The sequence below is a fragment of the Diadema antillarum genome, unplaced genomic scaffold, assembly GCF_040938485.1.
Source record: "Diadema antillarum isolate AM-2024a unplaced genomic scaffold, OU_Dant_1.0 seq00000292_RagTag, whole genome shotgun sequence".
NCBI classification, from domain to species: Eukaryota; Metazoa; Echinodermata; class Echinoidea; order Diadematoida; family Diadematidae; genus Diadema; species Diadema antillarum.
In genome coordinates this window covers 418,793-441,653 of record NW_027271318.1, presented here as the reverse complement: position 1 = coordinate 441,653, position 22,861 = coordinate 418,793, and the positions used below count along the sequence as shown (strand labels likewise).

At 38.9% G+C, this 22,861-nt stretch overlaps 1 protein-coding gene across 1 annotated transcript in view; it reads left to right on the top strand.

Moving 5' to 3' along the window:
• The first annotated feature begins 469 nt into the window (after positions 1-469).
• Positions 470-22,861, top strand: part of LOC139730109 (uncharacterized) — a 55,593-nt gene continuing 33,201 nt past the window's right edge. The window contains exons 1-2 of the mRNA XM_071641013.1: positions 470-997; positions 11,079-11,185. Coding sequence (XP_071497114.1) covers positions 537-997; positions 11,079-11,185 — 568 coding nt within the window. The 5' untranslated portion in view covers positions 470-536. The remainder of the gene's footprint in view (positions 998-11,078; positions 11,186-22,861) is intronic.

The window sequence follows — 22,861 nt, the reverse complement described above, 5'->3', positions numbered from 1 at the left end:
TCGATATGCGATAAAGTTGTCTGCGATAGTATCGACCATCGTTCTGTTGTGGTCGTCGATCCATCATAATAACTGGAATGGCTTCTTCCATCCACGCGTGTGTCTGTAGATTGCTATGGTGCCTCAAACGCGTTATATTGTACACTGTGTGAACAGACCTGAGCGCGCGTCCAGCTAGCTGGCCATGGCTTCACGTACTGTAATGTATGGCACGGTACATGCTCCGATCCTCCATGTCCACTTCTTTGGCATCTCCATCTGTGTGTACTTTAGCATTATGTGCGTACATGTTTTCTGTGTATGAGAGACGTTGTGCATGCAATGGGCGACGGACTGCTGGCTGGACGACTACGAGAAGTGCACAGCACTGCACTTGCATGTATCATACACGTACAGACGAGACTGGGTCGATTTTATGAACACAGCTACATGTACCTTACACGTAAAATGGCGCTGTGTTTGTCGTAGACGTATCATATGTGCGTGGATATGTTTTATTATCTGATATAGGAATGACCGACTGACAACATAGTCCAATGTTTGCCGTTGAAATGGCTAGAGACGATTTTCCCGTGCTTCACAACACAGCAGGAATGGCTCAATTCGACGAAATGAGATGGAGAGATCCCTCAGCAGCGAGGGAAAATCAACTCTATGACCAGGGATTATCAGCAGCTGGTGCTGTGTTCGCTGATAGGAGCAGGAACATCTCTGGGAATGCCTCGACACGCATCCGTCGGAGTTCCAGCTCGAGCAGCAACACTGCTCAGGGCTCACCCAAGGAGCCGAGGAGCCCCTCGACTTCCACAGAAACCATTCACTCTGGCCACTTTATGGTCAGCAATCCACACAAAGTGAAAAAGAGTGCTGGTTTCAACTTTGATAACGCTAACAAGGAAACTACTGGGAGTTACCGCTTTGGCAACGAAGATGCACCGCTAGAAATTGATGCATCGTTCACCAAACTGTTTGAATGCATGAGCCTGGCATACCATGAGTAAGAAGTTCAACATGTTTTTCTGCCAGAAGTAGAATGAAAAAGCACTTTGATTATCCCCTTTAAGAAAACTTCTATAGGTCTAGTCATAGATCTTAGTTTTATCTTCTAGATATCTAAATCAAACTCTTTTACATTAAATACAATCAGTGTAAAAAAGGAGGGAATGTTTCATAATTCAGCTTTCAGGTAAGACACGCGACCTAACGTTAGCCTGACGTCACTTTTCAACAAAAAAAAAAATTGTGGAGTTTTGTTAGGATTTCTTGAACCTGCTTATTGTGTTTACCGCATGCATATGCTAAATAGTTGTGAGGTTTTTGTGTTTGCGAATTTGTGAGTTGGGTTCTATTCCTGAATTTAAAGACTCACAAAAATATTGATTAAATTATTGACACTGATCTTGAAGTTGACATGAATGTGTATGTGACATGCTGGCATATCTTCTCCATTCAGTAGACATTGACTGTAGATCTACTCTGCTATCGCAAATTTACCACTTGCAAAATCTCGTTGGGAAGTCCCGATTCGTGAAAAATTTAAACTTGCTAAAAAATCTAAACATCTACTCTATGGCGTATGCCGTATACAGTTGATCTAGGCCTACTGTATATCATCCATGCATGATGTCATGAACTGTGTTATTGAGTCTTTGTTTACTGTATAACCAGAAATGTTCTTGTGCAGGGAACTTTTGCAAATTTCGCGAGGAGCGAAGATTCGTGGAAGGTTTTGAGTAGAGTGCTTCCAGTGGTTCATGATGCATTGAATACCAGTGGCAGTGCATGAAAGTTTCATGCCAAGAAAGAGGCTGTTGGCTCCAACTCATGAAAGTTTCATGCTACAAATGTTTCTGGTTTTATAGTATTCTCATCCAACAATATGGTAGCACTGAAACTTTAGAAACTAAGAACTTTTGAATAGATTGACCAGTTTTCCTCAAACTGTACTTCATAGCTTCAGGGTAGTTTAGAAGTCGGGAAATTCCGGCATCGGTTGGATTTGGATGTTAAGGTACCATTCATGTCTTATCATTTGTGATGTGAGAGAATATATAATCTAAAAGCTTGCCTCAAAGTGCCTCTTTTATATTTTCTGCCCTTTTCTGTCTCTAGAGTAGCTCTGAGTTTGCTTTCACCCCTTCTAAGCTGCTTGTTTCATGCTCTGGCTACCTGATGCAGTCTATGGCCCTGCTTCCCTAAACTCAAGGCCTACTTTGGCTCCTACAAATATTTTTGAGGCACACAGGTCGAGAAGGTTCCATGACATTGCTCAGGACTGCAAGTTGACTGCAACATTTGCTCCCATGAAATATAGATATGCAGGCTAAGCCAATCATAAATTCTACCCCAAAACGTTTACCATAACCCAAATCCAAATCCTCAAATCAAACTAAACCTACATAAGAAGTTGTGTTAATTTATTCAAGGATGTATTCAATATAATCTTCAAAGATATGCTACTTTGCCCATTTTTTAGTAGAAGAGAGGAAGAGAGAGCAGAGAGACTGGTCTCTAGTCCTATAATGGTCAGAATGATGAAGCTCTAATGAAATGTCTCAGAATTTTGAATAAATGGCTCACAAAATTGCGTGGAGCTGACCACAAATGGACTACCTTATTGTTGCTGTATGGTACACATATGTTTAAAGGTTATGAAAATAATGCTCTAAAAGTACCTGTATACCGATAACAACACTGAAAGACTTTTTATGTAGGGCCTACTGATGCATGTTTGTCATACCTTTACCTTTATACCAAAAATACTGGAAGATTGTTGTGTAGCAGCACTCGGGCTTCCAAGTATATCCTCTCAAAATTGTCGCTATCGTCGTTCCACTTACTGGTTGATGGTTACTTGTCCAGTTCATGGTGTGTTTATTTCTTCTGTAATGCTATATTATTGGTTCTTATATACTGTAGATGCTAAATACAACAGCATTACAATAAAATTTATGTTCAGAATATTTTTAGGTAAATGCATGCAAAACTTTTACTTGTCATTTGACATGTGGCATCACATAGGCCTACAAAAACATTTAGACAGCCACATGTGTCTTATCCACAGTCCTGTTCATTTGGAACTGCATTTGAAGTTAAAGACTTTATAAAAGCATACTACGTGTATCATCTTCAGACTACTCAGGCAAGCACTTATTTCAAATGCATGTAGTAAAACTACTGATAGTTATATTACATAGCAGAAAGTTAAGTGCTATGAAGTAACAACACCTATACACTGTACTTACTGCAGTTACATCACTGAAAGGTGTTATAAGACTTTAATATTACCATAAAACATCTGTATGTGGTAGCATGTTTGATCCAACCAGCAGGATGTTAAGTCATTATAAGTGACATCACACTGACATGCCAGTATTCGTTATTTTTATCATAATCATTCCGTATTCTTTATTGATGACAAGAGGTCCTGTACATGTCTTGTAATAGTGACTTTCTTGGTCTACTACAGTCTGTAATTCTGTGCTCTGTCTGTATCACCACAATCTCCTTTGAGTAGGACGGGAATCTGAGTCCATAGTGCACTTGATGTACATGTAGTGTAATGTACAATTCAGAGAGCGTCTAACATTCAGTACATAGCTTTGCCAGATGGCGTACACATGACACCATTTTGTTGTGACGTATTACTCAAGACAGGAGGAGCTAACAGACTTCTCTAGCATGGCATCAAGCTTGAACTAGAAACTTAAATGTACTGTACAATGTACACGTGTAAGCCGTCTGAGCCATCACACTAGTACCTACAATCAATAACACTCCTTAAAATCCATGAGATTGATCTCATCAAAAAGCAACGCAATGTGGGATAAAAGAGGTTGTTCATCAGCAGAAACTTTGAATTTTTACAAAACATTTTACTCAGGTACATGCCTTGGGTTTGACCTTTCTCAAGGGCATATCACTTTTGCACTGGAAAAGTACAGTGATCCAAAGTCTGTGGGTAAGGGGTTTAAAACTACTTTGAAATAAATTTGAGCCAGAACAAACAAATTGTGCTATTCCCTGCATTTGTAGATGTATGGAATGTACTGTATGTACAGTTGAAATTATTTTTAGCATAAGGTAAAGCACTTCATGCATAAGTTACCAATGTTTGTTTGAGACCTGCTTCTGTTGTGCAGAGCACGCTTCTTTGTATTTCAATAGCAATTATATGATTGAGCCAGACAACACTGCATTACTGCAGCTGTAGCTTCCATTCAAACTAGAGGACTAAGAACTATATGTTGTAGTGATAAAAGTAGTGATAAAAGTAATGATAAAAGTAATGATCTATGATGAAGATGATATATTCATGATTATTACAATGTATTATCATTAGCAGTGTCATAATTATTATTAGTGATTAGTACCAAGTACATAATTCACTATCATTTTATTTTGCCATCTTTTGATCTGTTACATTCAAACTTCAATAGAGGGTTGATACTATGAAGTGTTTGCAAGCAAATTAATTGCATTTAATGTGAGGGGACTGAATCACAGACTGTACTATGGTATATTGAAGATTTAGGAAAGTACAGTGTACAGTGTAAGAATTCAAGGTTACTCAGGAATATATGCTACCTTCCTTATTGTTTTGCATGTTAATTGTGAGGAGCTTATTGCCAGGGGTGGATGGTCCACAAAAAGCATGCCATGTCAAATTTGAATATCAATCTGTGTGGGGGAAAGTTACTGAATGATCCCTGTCCTGTTGATTTTTGGAACAGATCTCGGCAGAAAGTACTGTCCATTCTTAAAAACAGGATGGAGCCATTTATGTGTGTTGTCATCTGGAAAGTGTTATTGTGTGTGCAAGGAATCAGGATGGCAGCCTGTCTTCCATGGCGTTGTTTTCAATTGTTACCGGTATTTTGTTCATGTTGGCGTGTACCCTGTAATCTGAAAGCTCCTGTGGTGCAGCAATTAATCATATTGCGTGAAAAGCACTTTATAATTCAGACTGTGTTTATTGCACATATTTACAGTCATCACAATGTCCAAAGTGATGTCTAATATGAGATGTACTGTACTCCAACATGTACTTGACATGTACAATTTGCATGCAGCAGTTGTATTACTATATCCTCATTCTAATGAATGGATTTTCTGCATTGTTAGTTTCATTTTAAGAGGGCACATTATTGCTGTTTTATTTCTTTACTTTGGTTCAGCACAAAGTGCCAAATTCTAATTATAATGTGTACAATTGTAGATGATTCTCTGTCTTTATAGTGATACATGCCTGTTTGATTGTACTCTCCTCTGTAACCACATAGACTCTGAAGCATTCCAGTGAACCCATGGGGTCGTGGGAATGCCAAGTCAGGCCATAGCGTTAGCAGGATAAACAATGGCCTGGAAGGAACCTTGACACTGACCCGGAATTAGGCCATCAGGGTGAATCAGGGGAAGGGCAGATTGTCAGGACTCACTGTTGTGAAGGAGGTTAAAAAGACTCACTGTCAGTTAGTGTGCACTGCTCGACATCTTCACCTCAATGTGTACCCATTTGTTTACGACTACTATGCTTTGGCAGGTTTACAGTCATTTATATACATTGTACTGTATGTATGCATTTCCTTCAGTGTAGAAGTGCATTTATTGCCAGTTTTGTAGACCTGATGTGAGCGCACTTGAGTATTGTACTTTGAATATGACACAATTCAGATCATGTGCATTACAAAATGTATGGATTAGTTTCTTCATAATTGAAAGACATTGATAGTGTTCTGTAGGCCTACAGGTTGGCACAATTTGTACCTACAACGACCGTGTACCTCTTTATTAAACTGAACTGCAAACTGAGAGGCTCAGATAAGCCTCACTACCTATCGTCCACAAAGTTTATGATTAATGATATGGTAGTATACCCATGGTAGCCTCTTATTGTACATAAAGCTGTGGTTTCCAAGAGAGCCGTACCCATTGACATTGGTTTTGTATACCTACTGTAGTAGATGCAGCGTACAACCACCAGATGTAACCAATGCATGAGAATGTGAAATAGCCAGTTCCAGGTACATTGTATTGAGATTGTCACTCATTAAGAAGAGAACAAAAACAAGAAAGAGCTGTGTGAGAATCTTAATACTAAAAGAATTCACACACACAGGGACACACACACACATACACACATTTCTGTAAGGATAGTGATCATTATTACATGGATGTATTGTCTTACAAATTTGATTGCATTTACATATGTAGAACAATCTTTTATAAGTGTATAATACATGTACAATGTACATATGTAGTATCATAGTAGTGCTGAAGTACACAGTAGCATCTACAGAGCAAGATTTGTACCCTCTCTCATAGTACAGTGCACATATTGATTGTAAGATTGGCACCGGCTACTCGTCGATGGATAAATGGAGTACTCAGCAAATTTAATCAATTTTCACTCTATTATGCCGAGCCCACTTGTTGCAATCATTGTACAAAATGACCTACTGAATACAGTTTGTAGTTTGATAAAAGCAAATTGCATGTAAACTCCTATGCTTGTGGGGAGGTTGAAGCATTTTCAAAATGTTCAATTTATTATTACATGACAGTGTTTGTTCATTAGCTTCGTATCTTATTTGATAGCATAATTGCAGAATTTTCTGTATGCTTGAGTTTTGGTTCATCTCTTTGATTTTGGAAATAATTATGCAGTCACATAGCAAAGTTTAATGATTTCTTTTTTTTTATTGAGCTGCTATGATGTTATGCAATTTGAATGGCTGATCACTGGAAAACAAAGATCCATGCTAGATTTCTCAACAATATTTGTGCCATTAAGTCTTCCTGTTTTCTGACCAGTAAGTGTTGCGTACACTTTCATTCTCCTTATCAGTGCAATATTCTATCCAGTCATGAAGGAGTCAGAGCTGTGATGGTATCATTTGTAAAATATATTTTGCACCCTCAAACTGAAGAGCATTGGTGGTGAACCTGAATTGTTTGTTTCAGTGTAATTCTAAAAGTTCAATACCATGCACTGAGACATAATATCCACGAATAAGCCAGTTCGGAGATAGCTCATGTGCTTATAGGTACAAATGACCTTTCTTTTTCCTCAGTTGGTTAGGCACTTCACTCAATTTAAAGCGACATAATATATCAGCTTGCCCAACATAGCAAATCATGGAATTTGTATTCAAACAAAGAATGAACCTGCATTGACCAGGTGACCAGAATGGTTCATCAGTCAACACTCGGGGAAGCATCCATTTCATTGTTTTGTATTAAATGTGTTAACAAAATTTTTGTCTTTATTAACATCAATTGCCAAGTACTGGCAAGCACCGTCTATAAGGATTACATGAATAATTATAACATCACAGATGCTTATCTCATTGAAAATAAAAAACCGACCTGTCTCTCAGTACAAATGATCTTTTTCTGCTCATGCGCAAAATGGAACCCTAACCAGCCCCGGCGATACGGTGCAATTAACTCACTGATAAGAGGCCAAAGCTTTTGAATTTGTAACGGTCATCGAGCACTGTGCGGAGGGAAGGACAAAAACATATTGAAAGTTCACCTCCTCGTATCTCCCTTATTTTACCACCAAATCCCTTGAAACTTCATACAGTATGGATGTATCATCCTTCATATGATTTTTGGGCGAAAGTGCTGATGTATCTTTTGAGATATGTGTGTTTTTCTGTGTGAGTCGACCGTGGGAAAGGGTAACAATTTTTTCTGGACATAAGTCTGCGCCTGCATGAATATGCATTTTGTTAACATATTGCTTGTCTGTATACACCACACTCACTACCCGCAAAGTTTCGTGTTGGAGCAATCAGTAGTTAGGTGAAAATAAGCGCAAAAAGACAACCGAATTTAAGGGAAAATACTGGACATGATGCACAACTAGATCATCCTCCTGCGCATGGGTTCTCTACTGGTCAGTGCATGCTTAGCCAGTCAGGGGTGTCAGGTTTGGCGCAATGTAACATGTTTCGGTGTTTGGTCCACAGGGTGGTGAGTGGGCAAGAGAGGAACCCTGCAATGTGCTTCAACTGTTTCACGCAGCACGAAAACCAATACATCGGACTGCGTACTGCTTACGCTATAGATTTTACGTGGGTCACAAGTGACAGTGATCTCGATATTTGGAACACAGGGTGGATATACTACCATAAGTCATATACCTAAGTTTCATTTTGGAGCAATGAAGGAAAATGTGAAAAAATAACACTTGTTTTGAGACCAAATTTTCTGTTTTGGAAGCTATGTTTCGACGTTATTTTCACAGGTTTATCCTCAATAAAACCCAAAATAACTAACATTGCGAGTTAGAGATTAGTTTCTTCTTCAATTTGCTTTATAAATTTAATCATTTGATGGCTTCTGAGGTGAGATATTGCGATTGTCCTGCAACACTTCCCCAGTGGTTTTGCGTACACAAGCTGTCTACTTTATGCAAATGAGGCTTCGAGGTGTAATACTTTTGGCGAGTTAATTGCACCATATCGCCGTGCCTGTAACCGGCTTATTCTGCCAGCTCTTCCAATATACATGTTATACATGTACTCAGGGAGGTAATGGCTGTATTAACCATACATGAAAATGCTCTTGAGCAAGGTGCAGAGATAAGGGACAAGGAAATTCATGTGGGAAGATGTTTACATGTGTCGTAGAAGTAAATCATTCTTCAAGATACGGTGTATTCCACAGGATTATTGCTTACAGTGCACATACTAATGTTCATCATCAAACATTGTTTACCTTGTGGCGTTTTCAACCATGTGTTGTGCATGTACACGTGTACAATGTACTTCTGTGTACAAACACTGGAACTTTATGAAGCCTATGAAAGGTTCATTTGTATCATTGTATGATGCTGGGCACTGAGAGGCTTCATTGAAATATAGTTCTGCAGGCATGTCATGTTGACATCACTTTGATAGCTTCATTAGTACGTTATAAATGTTTAGAATTGTACTCTTGATGATGGATTTGATTTGCTACTTTAATTAATGTTGAACACTCCCTCTGTTGACTTACAAAGTGCAAGACTGTGCCACTATGTTCATAGTACCTACATGTAATTCTTAATAAGACTGGATTGCTCTTGTTTGCTTTACTGTGTATATATGGGAGAATTCTGCCAAAATTACAGTAGAGAGGGAGAGCTGAGTACGGTAGCTGTTTTTTTTTTTTTTTTTTTTTTTTGTTTTGTTGTTTTTTTGCATTCATACTGATTTATTAGGGTGTATTGAGTCAGATGAAGAATTTGGCAGTCAAAATTAGAGGCTGATGTATTGGGGTCATTCCAGGGGGCATGCAGGCATTCATTGAACAGGGAAGGCACATTGCTTACCACCGCCCTGCTGTTATCACCTCCATACCTATCTTGCCCTCTTTCTAAAAGTAGGCCTTCGACTTGTGCATGTACACAATGCAGAGGATTGCCCTTCACGGCATTAGCTTTTTATTATGGGTGATTGCTGAGTGGCAGCATTTATGCTCAAGAGCACAAATGATCCGGAACAAGTTTGGAAAGTCAGATGTATTATTGACAATGAATACTGATTTCAGGTCTCAAAGGATTTTACCAGACTGAGAAAAGCGGGAAGTCTACAAATTATTTGTGAAATACATGTACTGTACATTATTGGCCTGCACGAGGCTATATTTGGGGGCAGGCATACAATGTAGACTGTGTTGTTTTGCTCAAGGAGATAATGACACAGTGGGAAATCATAGCATCTGCATACATGTAGTTTTATGATATGTGTGCTTGTGTGTATGCATGTGGGGGTGAGGAGTAGGATAGGCCCTACATGTATATATTAGCGTACGTGTCAAAAATGTTGAGCAGATTATACTTCTATTGTTGCATTATTCATTTGGATTCGTTTGTGTCTTCATTTGACACTGGTCCGGGTGTAATGATTCTTTGAAGACATACACATATTAGCACCTACAAACAATTATGTTAACATCGTAGTATGTTTGGTGTAGACTCTGTGTGTGGGAAGCTAATGTATGCAACTGTGAGGTTTGTTAAAAAATAAACGAAACAAAGCATGACATCAGGGGGAAAAGTGGCAAATGAAAGAAAGAAAAATCACAGATTCTATACACTAAAGAATATCTAGATCTATAAAGTGGGCCAGCTCTTATGTTTATTTAAGTTACAGTGTATATCAGATACACATGTCAGTAATGTAAATAAGACTTGCAGAAAATGAGACGTACTAAATATTACTCTAAAAGCTGGTATCAATTTTCATGAGAGTGTGGTTTTTGCAATTTTTGTGGATTACTGTTGGGCCACATGTTAACAACACTAAAAAATGTTGTGAATGGACAGGCATTCGTGAACTTGTGATAACCTCCGAATTAAATCATGAAGACATCTCACGCAAATGTTTGTGACCTCACTCACAAAAATATCCGTATGAGAGAATAGCAACTTTTACAGTACTCAAATAGTGTGAAGCTAGGCTCTGTCTCAGTTTAGCAGAAGGCGCCATAATGTTATTTTGATAGTTTATGGTAGATCACCAGTAGTTTTTCCTTCTGTTGTTATAGTAATTGTATTGGTGATGATGATGTTGATGACGATAAAGTAATTGTAGAAGTAGTAGTAGGAATGATAGTAATAGTATTACATTCTTCTCATCATTATTGTTATTGTAAAACGAGAATGTTTGTGTGCATTTTAATTTCATGAATTTTGCGAGAGCCAAGATTTGCGAAATTAAAATGCATGTGAAAGTCCTTGTCCACACCATAGGCATTGAATGTTAGAGGCAACTTGCGAAGATTTCATGCCGTGAAAAAGGCCGTCGGCTCCAAATTGTGAAAATTTCATGCTGTGAAAATATTGTGTTTTACAGTATCCCATAATTGCCAGTGGTAGTGTTAGCTATGATACATTGTAATTACTAAAACAATTATTAATTCATTCATTATTGCTGGCATCATTCTCATTCTTTTTCTGCCACTGTAAGCACTATCCCTACTACAGCTACTAGTTTTTCTATCACTAGAAGTTCTATTGCAACTCTGTACTGTTGAAGCTAGTTTAGGCAGTAAACGTTTGTGTTATTTCCTTCTTCTCCTCCTAGGTGCGTCATCGTCTCACCCAAGTGGAAGACTTTCAAGGGGCTCAAGTTGTCGTGGAAGGACAAAATCAGACTCAACAATGCCATCTGGAGAGAGTGGCACAACCAATGTAAGTCTCCTGCAAGGATACCCCCTTCCCCTCCCTTGGGTTCATGAACGGTCAAATTTGTGCCGTAGGGGCCACAATGGAGGGATACCCCAACAGTGACCTTTTCAGAGAGGTGACCCTTCTGGAAACGGTTGTGCTGGTAGCTTTTTCATATGTTGGCAGACCCCTTCATGCACTACCATTGGTATAACAGGTGCTACGGTTGTATAAGCTTAACTGTTCGCAGAATGTGTAGGCCTACACCTGGTGGTATAGGTTATGTACATGTACATGCAGATAATATCAATTCAGTAGCACAAGTTTATCAATGTCTGCAAGAATGCAGTGTACACTGATATGATAGTGATACACCTGCTGAAGTGCAGACTGAATGATCTGCTGATCCTGTCATTTACACTTTTGTTGGTCCGAATTCTTTTGTAAGCAGATGTCCTATTGTGTGCAAGCAGTGTCATAATTATTATGACTTTGCGCCCATAGGTATGAAAGCACTGGCCATTGTCTGTGGTCACAAACTGAGCAAGGGATTACAGACTGATGGCTGCTGGTTGCATAATACAGGCTGCTATGTTGCATGGAAGTTTGCAATGGAAGCTCTTTTTTTATATATAACCAGTGCAAAATGTTGGCCATTCTACACAGGTACATGTTAGCATGGCGATTAGGTGGCTCAGTGAGGAGCGCATGTACCTTCCAATCAAATAGCTTGGGTTAAAGTCCCATCGAGTCTATAGCTGAGCAATGTTGTGTGTAGTAATACTGTTCTCTCTAGTGGGATGCAAGAACACTCTTTCCCTTGCTTTCTCTTGAGCACGGATTGATTTTGCTACAACATGCATTTCCCATGGACACCTTCCCGAGTATACTCGGGACTCGTCCTCAATGGGTTGAGGTAGTAAATGGTGGTACCATGTGTAAGGGAATCATGACTTGCCCAGGTAAAAATCGCACATCACTTCCTTGCATAGAGCAGGGTATAAACCCCTTTTATACTTCTTCACAAAGAGAAGAGTGCAACTTGGATGAAGTGGTCCAGCCCACATTGTAATACTGTATACACCGAATATTTCGCGAGGTTTTTATTTTTGCGAATTTTGCGAGTCGGGTGCTATTCGCAAAAATACTGACTCTGATCCCTATGTGAATGTGATATATGCGTTTACACTTCTCCGTTTAGTACAGGACTCTACGATCGCAAATTTAACCACTCGCAAAATCGTTGGGAATTCCCGCTTCGCGAAAATTAAGACTCACGAAATATGTGGCGTATACAGTACCAGAAAACAGGTGAATGTGCCGAGCCCTTTAATTGCACCAGATAACCAACACTACTGGTAGTCAGCAAATCATATCAACTCATCACATTGTGCTATCCAAATGTATGAAGAAGTACTACCGGTTATAGTACACAGGTAGCCACTGTAACAGTTTGACTGTAGAAGTGATCCCCATATTACCCCACCCTCCCCACACTATTTTTCTGAGACTGTGTAAGTGGTGATAGGCTTGTTATAGTATGCATTCAGTGGATATAATGACCATCTATGAGCAGTCAAGTTAATGAAAGGTCAACAGCACCTAAAAAGTACTCTGTACTTTGGCATTGCAAATGATGTGATTGTATTTGTAACCATATTTGTGGACCTCGAAGAACAGCCACATTATAGGCTTAAAATGTGTTGCCATGGTATTGACTGATTCTGTGACGCGCTATGTGTATTTTTGGCATGGGCAGCGCCATTACGCGGTGTCTTAGCCGACCCCCTCTCCCCCACCCCCTTCCGCGCGAACCTTTGTTACGAGTGCGCGATAAACATGTTGCCGGGGGGTTGGGGGAGAGGAGGAGGAGGGGGGGGGGGGGGGTCGGCTAAGACACCGCATGGCTGCGCCCAGTGCCACAAATTGTCTGCTGCCCTCAACGAACCCGAATCGGTCAATAGAGATAGATGTAGATATTCAAACTTATCTCAAACTAATAAATCAAACATATGCCAGGTTGTAATGCATATGAAATTCAGATTTTTGACAACATGTGATCAATATACAATTTGTAACCACTATCAACATGAGTGCAAAGGTAGAATGTATAAATTTAACATGTTCCACTCCATACCTGGTACATTGTATGTGCAGTGTGGGAGTGACGGTACACCTAGGAAAGTCAGAGTAGTGTACCAGTGAGGGTTTGTGTGTGTGTGTGTGTGTGTGTGTGTGTGAGTGTTTGTGAACATTTGTTGTGTCTTGGACTGCTGTATGTATGCATACTGGACACTTGCCATTCTTATTTCCTATTAGATGTCATAGAAACTGTCTGATAAGTAGTGACTGATGATAAACTTTGTGTGGTAATTTGTTTTGTTGGTAATACTCTTGAGGTCATAAGGTGGTGGTAGTGAAAAGATAATTCTTTTGAGCTCCTATAGTATTGGTAGTAGCCTTTTGCCAAGGCCCTCTCGTTGTATAGTTATGAGCAAATGGGTGAACAAAGTGAGCTGAGTTGGACTGCGCGAGGGCCTTTTGAGATCTAATTTGCATCCTTATGTTAGCCCTTTGAATTACTGACTTTTGCTTCCCCGAATTGGAGTGCAAAAATCGACCAATCCATGAGTCTGTCTGCCCCTAACCCAATTTGCATACGGCGAGTGCATGCTACACACCTCCACGAGTGGTCAGTGATGCATGCGAACAGGCTGGACAACGCCGACAAGGAGGTTGTGGGGAGCGCGCCATTCCTTTGGTTGACCGGAGCCCGTTAATATGACTATTCAGTAAGGTTCAATGTGCCATGAATAATAATGTGTGAAGCAGATCTCAAAAGGCCCTCGCGTTGTCGCGTGTGGCTGGGCTGGCTTTGCTTGCCCGTTATGGCCATCATACAGTGAGAGGGCCTTGACAAAAGACTACAATGTGTACATATTCGTAGTGGATTTCGCTAAGATCATGTGTAGTATTTCAAGGCAGCCAGCAGGATATGGGTATTAGGTTTCAAAACAAATGTATTACCATAATTATTCAGTGTTCAAAGTCTACAGCACCTTATGTATACATAGCATAAATAGGCCTACAAAGTGTACATGTATGATGTACATCTCATGTGCATTTTATGACCAGCTGTCTAGTGTTAATATGTCCTTGCATAGTTCCTGTATTGTGTACATGCTGGACATTGACATTTTACCTGTTTACTCACAATGTGGCCAAGGTTTAGTACTGTTTGCTTTCATGAAGTCATGGACAAGTACCAGTTGCTTTGAAAGGTAGCACTGATTTATTTTGCCAAAGGGGGGAGGGGGTGCAAGACAATACATAAAGCAGGGTACAGTGAAGATAGATCACAGGGATGTGGTGCCATTTTAACTACTAGTAGTATCCATGCTAGATTGTTTCTATTGCAGTCAAATGCTGTTTGTTTGTTTTTTATTTAAGCCAATGTATTGTCATATTGAGCAGATTGATTGTGCTGCATGTTTCTTTCAGTTTCATTTCTACCTTTGTTTGGCTGCGAGGTTAACGAAAAAGGCTAGAGCAATTCATTCTTTTGAAAAGGAGAAGCGACAGGAGCTCACAGTGAAATAGTGAGTCCTGAAAAAAAAAAATAGATACAAAGCAGAATATTGCTGCATCATATTTTTATAAATCATCTTGCAGTGACTTCATCTGGCTGCATTTTTATGCCTCTGCCATGAAGTGTCGCCGGAGGCATTATGTTTTCGTTTTTCTTGTTTGTTTGTTTGTTTTTTTTATATTTTGGCTAGCACTTGAGCTACAATTGCTGAGACCTGCGCTGAACAGTCCATGTCTTCTCCGTCCTGTTGTTTATATCTCTGTCCTGAAGTCATGTGTGTGTTGTCTTGAGGTCAAATATTTGTCAATATTAAAGCCTTTATCAGAATATCAAAGCAAGTACACTACAGGTGCCAACTTCTATACTGTAAAACTAGGGATGTTCACATAAGTGCATTTTAATTTTGGGCATTCCGTGAGAGCCAAGATTTGTGAAATTAAAAATGCATTTTTATGTCAAAGGTTTTGTATACACTATACATGTACAATTGTACATGTATGCATTGAATGCCAGTGGCAATTAGTGAAAGTTTCACGCTGAGAAAAAGGCCATTGGCTCCAATTCGTGAAAATTTTATGCCTTGTAAATATCTTGCTTTACAGTGTGCAGTAAACTTACAGATGAATGAATGACAGGACCTTGGTAAGTTTCATAGCAGGTACACATAACTGTGACTGTGATATTTCTGTTTGAAAGGCAGTCATTATTCTCAAGCAAGCAGATATATTCTTGTTGTGTTTAAGATGTGAACATTAATATGAGAGGCAGACAGACAGATAGACAGAAAAACACATTAATTAGTTTTTGTTTTTGCAAATTAATCTGTGTAAAGCAATGTTCTACTTTTACATGCATTCTGTTTGTACTCTCACAGCAGAAAACGGTTGCGTACAAATGTCAATATTGCCAGTCAGTTACCAGCAAAACTGAAACTACAGTTATGGCTTTTTGTATTGGACATACGTATGTACAAAAATGCATGTCTGATTGTTGTTGACCTTTTTGGAATAGATAACTTGTATGGTGGTATAAGGAAGGGTTTTTTGTTTTAAATACAAACTTATAGGCCTACAAGTAGCACAGTGAACATATATGCCATATATTTTGTGAATATCTGGAGTCCCATGCTTTTCGAATTCAGCAGCACACAGAATTATTAACTCTGATCTGGACATGAATGCGACATCCACGCATGCATTTCTTCGTTCGTTACTGTACTCCATGATCAGGAATTTAACCACTCATGAAATTATCAAGAGGACATCTGGCACAATCTGTGAGCAACAACATCAGTGCTGTGTGCAAATTGCCAATGTGGTTGTACCATCAGTAAGACTAAAAGATAAAAAGAATTGACATGTTTGTCATGACTAAATATATGAACGTTATTTTTAGAAGGTTAAAAAAAATGATTGTGCCAACAAAACAAGTGTTGGTGTTTGCATCACTGCCCAGGCAATTAAATTGTACAGGTGGGACTATCTTTCCTGCCCATGCACTGTGATTCTGAAGAACAGAGGGGGAAAACAACCCCCTTGTCCTCAAAAGTGCATCATGTACATCCGCTAAAAGTAATTGTGTGCAAGACAGGGTGTACTGAACTCTGTGTGTGTATGTGTGTCACTGACTCAGATATAAGTGGACTGTGTGTAAAAATTGTTGCGATACTTGCACACATGTGTCACGCTGCATTGCCAAGTTGCCCTGTTGTGTGCCCTGCAGTCTGGCTGTTTCCCAGGTCAGGCATATAATTATTTTGCCCAACATCATTGTGAATGCTTTTGTTTGATAGGTGTTGGTTTTTCCTTGTGAATATTTCCAACTGCCCTTCCCTGTGAAAGCTTATTCTTGCACTTTGCCATAGATTTTTGTTTTGGTTGGGTACTAGTATATGAAAAATGGCAGACTGAACTGCAAATTAAAAGCAGTAATTCTATCAAAATGTGCACAAAGTGGAAATGAAATTGATTCAGTCAAAATTGGTCTAGGTCTAAATCTACCTTCATCATGACAGAAGTTGTACAGTGTAGAGCACCCAGGTGTATGGATTGTACTGAATTTGGATTTTGATTTAGTGCCATTACTCTTAGCATTTCTACAGCTTGAAACATTTTATGCCTTTCTTGTTTCTTTTCCTTTTGAGTTTGCAAATGAAGGGGATTTGGTTACACATCATCACCACTCGTATATCAATTTGTTGATATGGTTTCACATCCTGTCGCTGTTTAGTGTACATTGTATTCATTAAAGACAAGAAGGAGAGTTGCAATAAAATCATTTGAGATAAAATAAAAAGAAACAATTAAGACTGTCATGAGCACCTATTGACAACATGTCATTCATAATCAGGTTATTCTTGTGTGAGTAAGAATTGAGGTTGATTGCTCTTGCATTGTCGTTTAGGAATGTTTCGTGCTTGATTCAGTACTCATTTTGATTTGTAGATTTTGCCATTTCGGCACTGTGACATACAGTGCTCTCACATGTAGTTGTGTAGCAATTTAACCTCAAGGAGGGATGTGTGTGAAAGAGGGAGGCGTATCACCTCCTTAGTTGAAGTGATGCAACCAACAGACCAAAACCCATGTCAGATCCAGTGCAGATATTTGCAATAGTAGACAAAGACTGTTACGACTGCTTGAGTGTCAGTGAAGTAGTCATGCCTCACTTGTTTTAATGCCATTCGATGGCTGCCAGAACTGAGCCATGTCCATTCCAATGAATCGAAGGCTCTTGCAGAATTCTCGATTTTGTCGTGTGTGAAATAGATGACATACATGTATTGTACATGTAAGTCCTGTTGAGACATTTTCTTTGTGATATTGAGGATAAATGAAGGGAAGTGTTAGTGTGCAGTCTTTAGAATAGGCAAAGTGTTTTTGTTTTGTTTTTTGTTTGTTTATTTTTTTTCTTTTTGATAGGGGAAGACAAACAGTTTTGGCACTGTGTTTAGAAATCAGCTTTGGATGCTTTAAAATCAGGAGTGAAATGTGAGTTTGTTGAAACCAAGATGAATAGAGCCATAAACTATCATGTATAGTCAGCTATGACTGATTGAAGCGACTTTACGATTGCTTTTCAGTCACGTTGATAGTGATGTAAATGTAAGCCCTTGTCAATTTCTTTGTTTTTCTTGTTTATACTTCTCACTGAACAGCCTGCACCTGCTCATGCACGTACAGTTGAACCTTTCTTATCCGGCCTCCCTTTATCCGGATCTCTCTATTATACGGACGCAATCTGGCCGTGATTTTTTTAAAATAATTACGGGAGAAAGGGGGATTCCCAACTCCTTGAGAACTCCTACACAAACACACATGAATTACATATTACTTCCAACATGATTAACATACATTACATCAAATTTCCTTCCAAATTCTTGCAAACACGAACCTCTATTTTGGGGTCTGTTACTGAGTGTAACAATGAAAAGGTTGCAGTATACACATTACTACATGTATCCGGCCAAATCCCTTATCCGGATGAGCCCCGGTCCCGACCTGTCCGGATACGAGAGGTTCAACTGTATACCATACGATGTTCAACTGTATGCATGTGTGTGTGTGTGTGTGTGTGTGTGTGTGTGTGTGTGTGTGTGTATTTTTATGTGTCAAAAAAAAGTTATAGGTGGGGATTATAGTATGTACAGTGTTTACTGTTTATTTCTTTGGCTGGTTCATGCATGTAATATCCCTGGACCACCCTACTCTCCTGATTCATCTCCATAAAATTGAATACAAGATGCCTTTGTGTTCACCCATGTAAATTTGTATGAAATTGACTGCTACCATCAAAGAGTAGAGAGGTTAACACTACACTACACTGTACAAGGAACGTCACCGGTAAAATCTTTGATGGATATTTTCTACATCTCAAGTTACATGCATATCAGTCAGCTCTGTGAAGGTACGGTATAGGCCCTACCCTGTAGGTATTGGTATCCCTTCTGTGTTGCCACAGATAGTAAAGGCAGGGCAGCACGCATGCCTATGCACGTGTGCGAACCCCGTTGTCAATCTCCCTTTATTTATACCACAGTCAGTGGACAAAGTGTTTAAAATTGCGTGATTCACAATTTCTTGCACCTTTATAATTATATAAAGGGAGCATCGGGTTGCCTGAGTGGTCCTGTTATTCTGTTTCTTTTGTTGCTGTGTGGTTTTGGTACTAGTTGACGAGAGAGGTTGAATGTATTGGATGAAAAACAATCTGTTGAGTAGTCTGCAAGCACAGACTAAATCCCAGTCGTTCCCCAAGATGGCACAAACAGCTGTGGCTTCGGAGGTATTTCCACATGTTGTTTTCCCCTACCTCATCATACAGTGAACTTGAACAAGCGTATCAGTAGAAGTGTATTATGACTTGTCTGCGTGGCGGCTATGGAGTTAATCAGTATGTGTGTGTGTGTGTGTGTGTGTGTGTGTGTGTGTGTGTGTGTGTGTGTGTGTATTTGTGTGTGTCTATGTGTAATGTGTGTAGTTAAAAAGGAATGATCGGATAATTCATTCTATTTTCTTTCTTCTGTTTGATTTCTGCCTGAAAATGAATTGAATGATTATTCTGGTTTTATGGATTATGGATTATGTCTCATAACTGTAGGAACATTTACATGATTTATGACAGATGTTATGTGGAATGTGTGTATTTTTTATTTTGAATTGTTATATTCTCAAAGGAAATGGAATTAATAAAAAGATCACTGAAAACAAAAAAAAAGTGTACAGTAGGCCTATGTGTGAGTGTATGATGACTAAGGTATGTGTCTATGTGTGTGTATTTGTGTTTATTTTGTGGGGGTTTTATTTTCTTGAAAGTCTTGTGCTATAGTTTGTGAATTTCAGAACACAGGTAGATATTAATTCTGATGCCAGCATGAATGCAACTGGTATCATGTGTATATTTCTCTGTTAATTGCTAATCTCCACTGCTCCAAATCTGACCACTCGTGAAATTTTTGGAAAGTCCCGCTTTGTGGAAAATTAGACCCATTATAAGGCCTATGTACAGTAGTGTGTGTGTGTGTGTGTGTGTGTGTGTGCACACATGCACTGCATAATATGCAGTGCGTGCACACACACACACACATATATATTTGTATATACTTGTGTCCAAGCGTAGGGGCATACAATGTAATTTGCGCATGCAAATGCCTGTGCATGCAGTAGAGTGACAGTACGTGTCCTGTGCTTCACTGTGAGTATGTTGTAGTCACTCTATGAGAGACTGTGTCACTGGGTGTGAGAGGGGTGTGTCCATTGTTCATGCCAAATGGACTGCTTGCATGCACATCCCACTCAGTTGCAACAGGGTCTCTTGCCAATACTGTGGTAAAGGCAAGCTGTTAACGACTGAAATATACATGTAGAGTACATGTGCCATGTTCATCTTAGTACAAGTGTCAGAAAGTTGAATTTGATTTCATTTGTAAGCAGGTGGCATGTAGAATGCAGTATGGCTAACATGTAGGTCCTACACTGTATGAGATCTGGAAAGTCTATTAAAAGCTTGCTGTCTAAAATGTCGTGGACGTTACTTGTGATGTATAAAGATTCATTAGTGTGCTTTTTCGATCTGTTGCATGCTTCATCAAAGATGAGTAAGATTGAAATGACATGGCGCCTCCAGCAGCAGTGGAGTATACATGTATTGTCTGGAAAGTTTGCATGACGTGATACTGCCACAAAACAGCAACAGCAAATTGGCATTATATTGTTGGCTCTATGTTGTCCTTATGAATGTGTACATATCTTCATAAACGTTTGATAATCAGCAGGGTTATAATCTGATATTCATCTTATTTGAGCCAGGGTGAAACATCATTTGTGCAAAGATGACTGCTTATAAAATACAATTACATCTTCTCTAGATATCAATCAGCTGAGGAGTGTTGTCAACAATTACATTTCTGGAACTACAGATTTGTATTATTTCATCCATCAGAATGTATGGTTAAATGTAGATGCTATTAAACATTGTAGAATATTAAATGGGTTAGTCAAATACCGGTTAGTGATTGGCTAAACACAGTCAGTGATGGAGGCACATTGGTTATGTTCGCCCATGGGCAGAACATTTTTTGTAATGTTCTCCCATGGGAAAACATTTTCACGTAACAAATGACAAACGATACCAAACGATTGAACGATCATATTTTTCACGCAATCAATAGGATAAATTTGCCTATTCCATACAATGCGAAAAAGCAGATGTGTACGAAAGTGTGATTTGAAGGACCCACGCACAGTGAATTTGGCTCTGAGCGAGCGATCGAGTGCGTTGTACTGGTGGTTGACGTTACGAACATGGCTTCCACGGTATTTGTATGGACTATTGATATGGTATTTGACAAACCCATATAATGTAACAGATGATGACTTCTGTTGTCGGGAACATGTACCAAACGTTCCACCCTCAGGGTTTGAAATGCTATTTTGGGAGGCTATAAGTCCCTCGACTTTGTCTTGGGACTTATAACCTCCCTCAATAGCATTTCAAACCCTTCGGGCGTAACATTTGATATGTTCCCTCCCCTGCTAGTCATCATCTATATATTGTGGCACTGGATGTAATGAACTCACTGGCAACATTAGTCTTGAACACTACAGACACAGTGGAAAGATAGCTCCATGATTGAAAGTTGTGCATCATCCACCCAGTTAGACTTTCTGGCCATAGTTCACCTTCATCTTAATATTAAAACAAACCCCCAAATTACAGGGTAAAGCAAAATGAATATCTAACAAGATCTTTATTTACTGAAAGCATTTAGTAATATACTACTTGTTGTTCTTGTGTCAAAAGGCTGTCATAAACATGTATATATCAGAAATATTTGAATTTGAGGCTGTGCTGGCAACAATCTTATCACCATCTCCCATGTGTCTTTGAAATGGATACAACTTTCTTGATGCAGTTCACTTCCAGAGAAAATAGTCTTTAAAATGTCACCCAAAAATAGGAGAACTGCAAAATGATGTATTAAAAATGACTTATTTCATGACTACAGGGAATAATGCTGCATATGTTTATAGTATAGAGGCCATCATTAATGTGTAATATATATTAAAAATGTTAGAATTTGAGGTTATGCTTGTAACAGTCTCAGCACCATTTCCTTTTTTTTTTTAAGTTGTGTGTTTTATTGTTTCACAATCACATGAAATCAGAAAATTTGTGTAAATGATTACAGTAGCAGTCATTGTGGAAAAAGGAAAACAGCACAAAAACAAAAAGTGACAAGTACCTTTCATTAAAAACCCATTATACATAAAACAAATCACCATGATTAAGAAATGTTGAGGAAAGCTAGTACAGCTCCAGTGAAGACCCACTGCCCCATAGGGCACATGTAGGGAAGAGCATCAATTAAAAGTTTAATATACAGTTTATTGCAAACAATTGAGTTTTACTCCTGATCTGATTTAAACACAGAAAAACACACTCTCTCATCGTGATCTCCTCTATACTTTATCATCATGTATCAAATTTGTAACTTGTCCGCAAAGTATAGTTGTAATGTCTTCTAGCTTGAAAGTTAATTTCAGTTTGTTAGCATGTACATGATATTATACCAATGTTCTCATACTGTGTGACTTTGCTAATACCCAATTTGCGTACATTTAGCTACAAATACACGAGTATAATGTGCCATGATTTACTTTTATGTGCCTAGTGTTTCCACAATCAGCTGTATGCTGACAAGAAGATGTCAATTTCTTTGTCACAGAATGCAACCAAATTGTTTTTGTCAAGCATTAATTTTGGAGTTCTGTCTCTTCTAAAGTAACTGCTGTATATTTGAATGCTTGTTGCCAAAGCACCACCTACTCCATATTGTGACTATTTGACTGAGTAAATATTGTGGTTGTGGTTTACTGATTCAGTCTGAAGGCCATGTGGGCATCGGTATGTTGTTTGGAAACTGCTAGATGAAATTATGCATACTTTATAACTCTTTCGCTAGTAAGTGTACATATGCCAATTATGTATAATGTATACAACTGTAAGATTGACATTGCTTTTGAAACACATGGATATGGAAATCTTTAAATTATCATCCCAAATAAACAAATCCATGTCTCCTTATTTATGGCCAACATGGCCTACAGGAA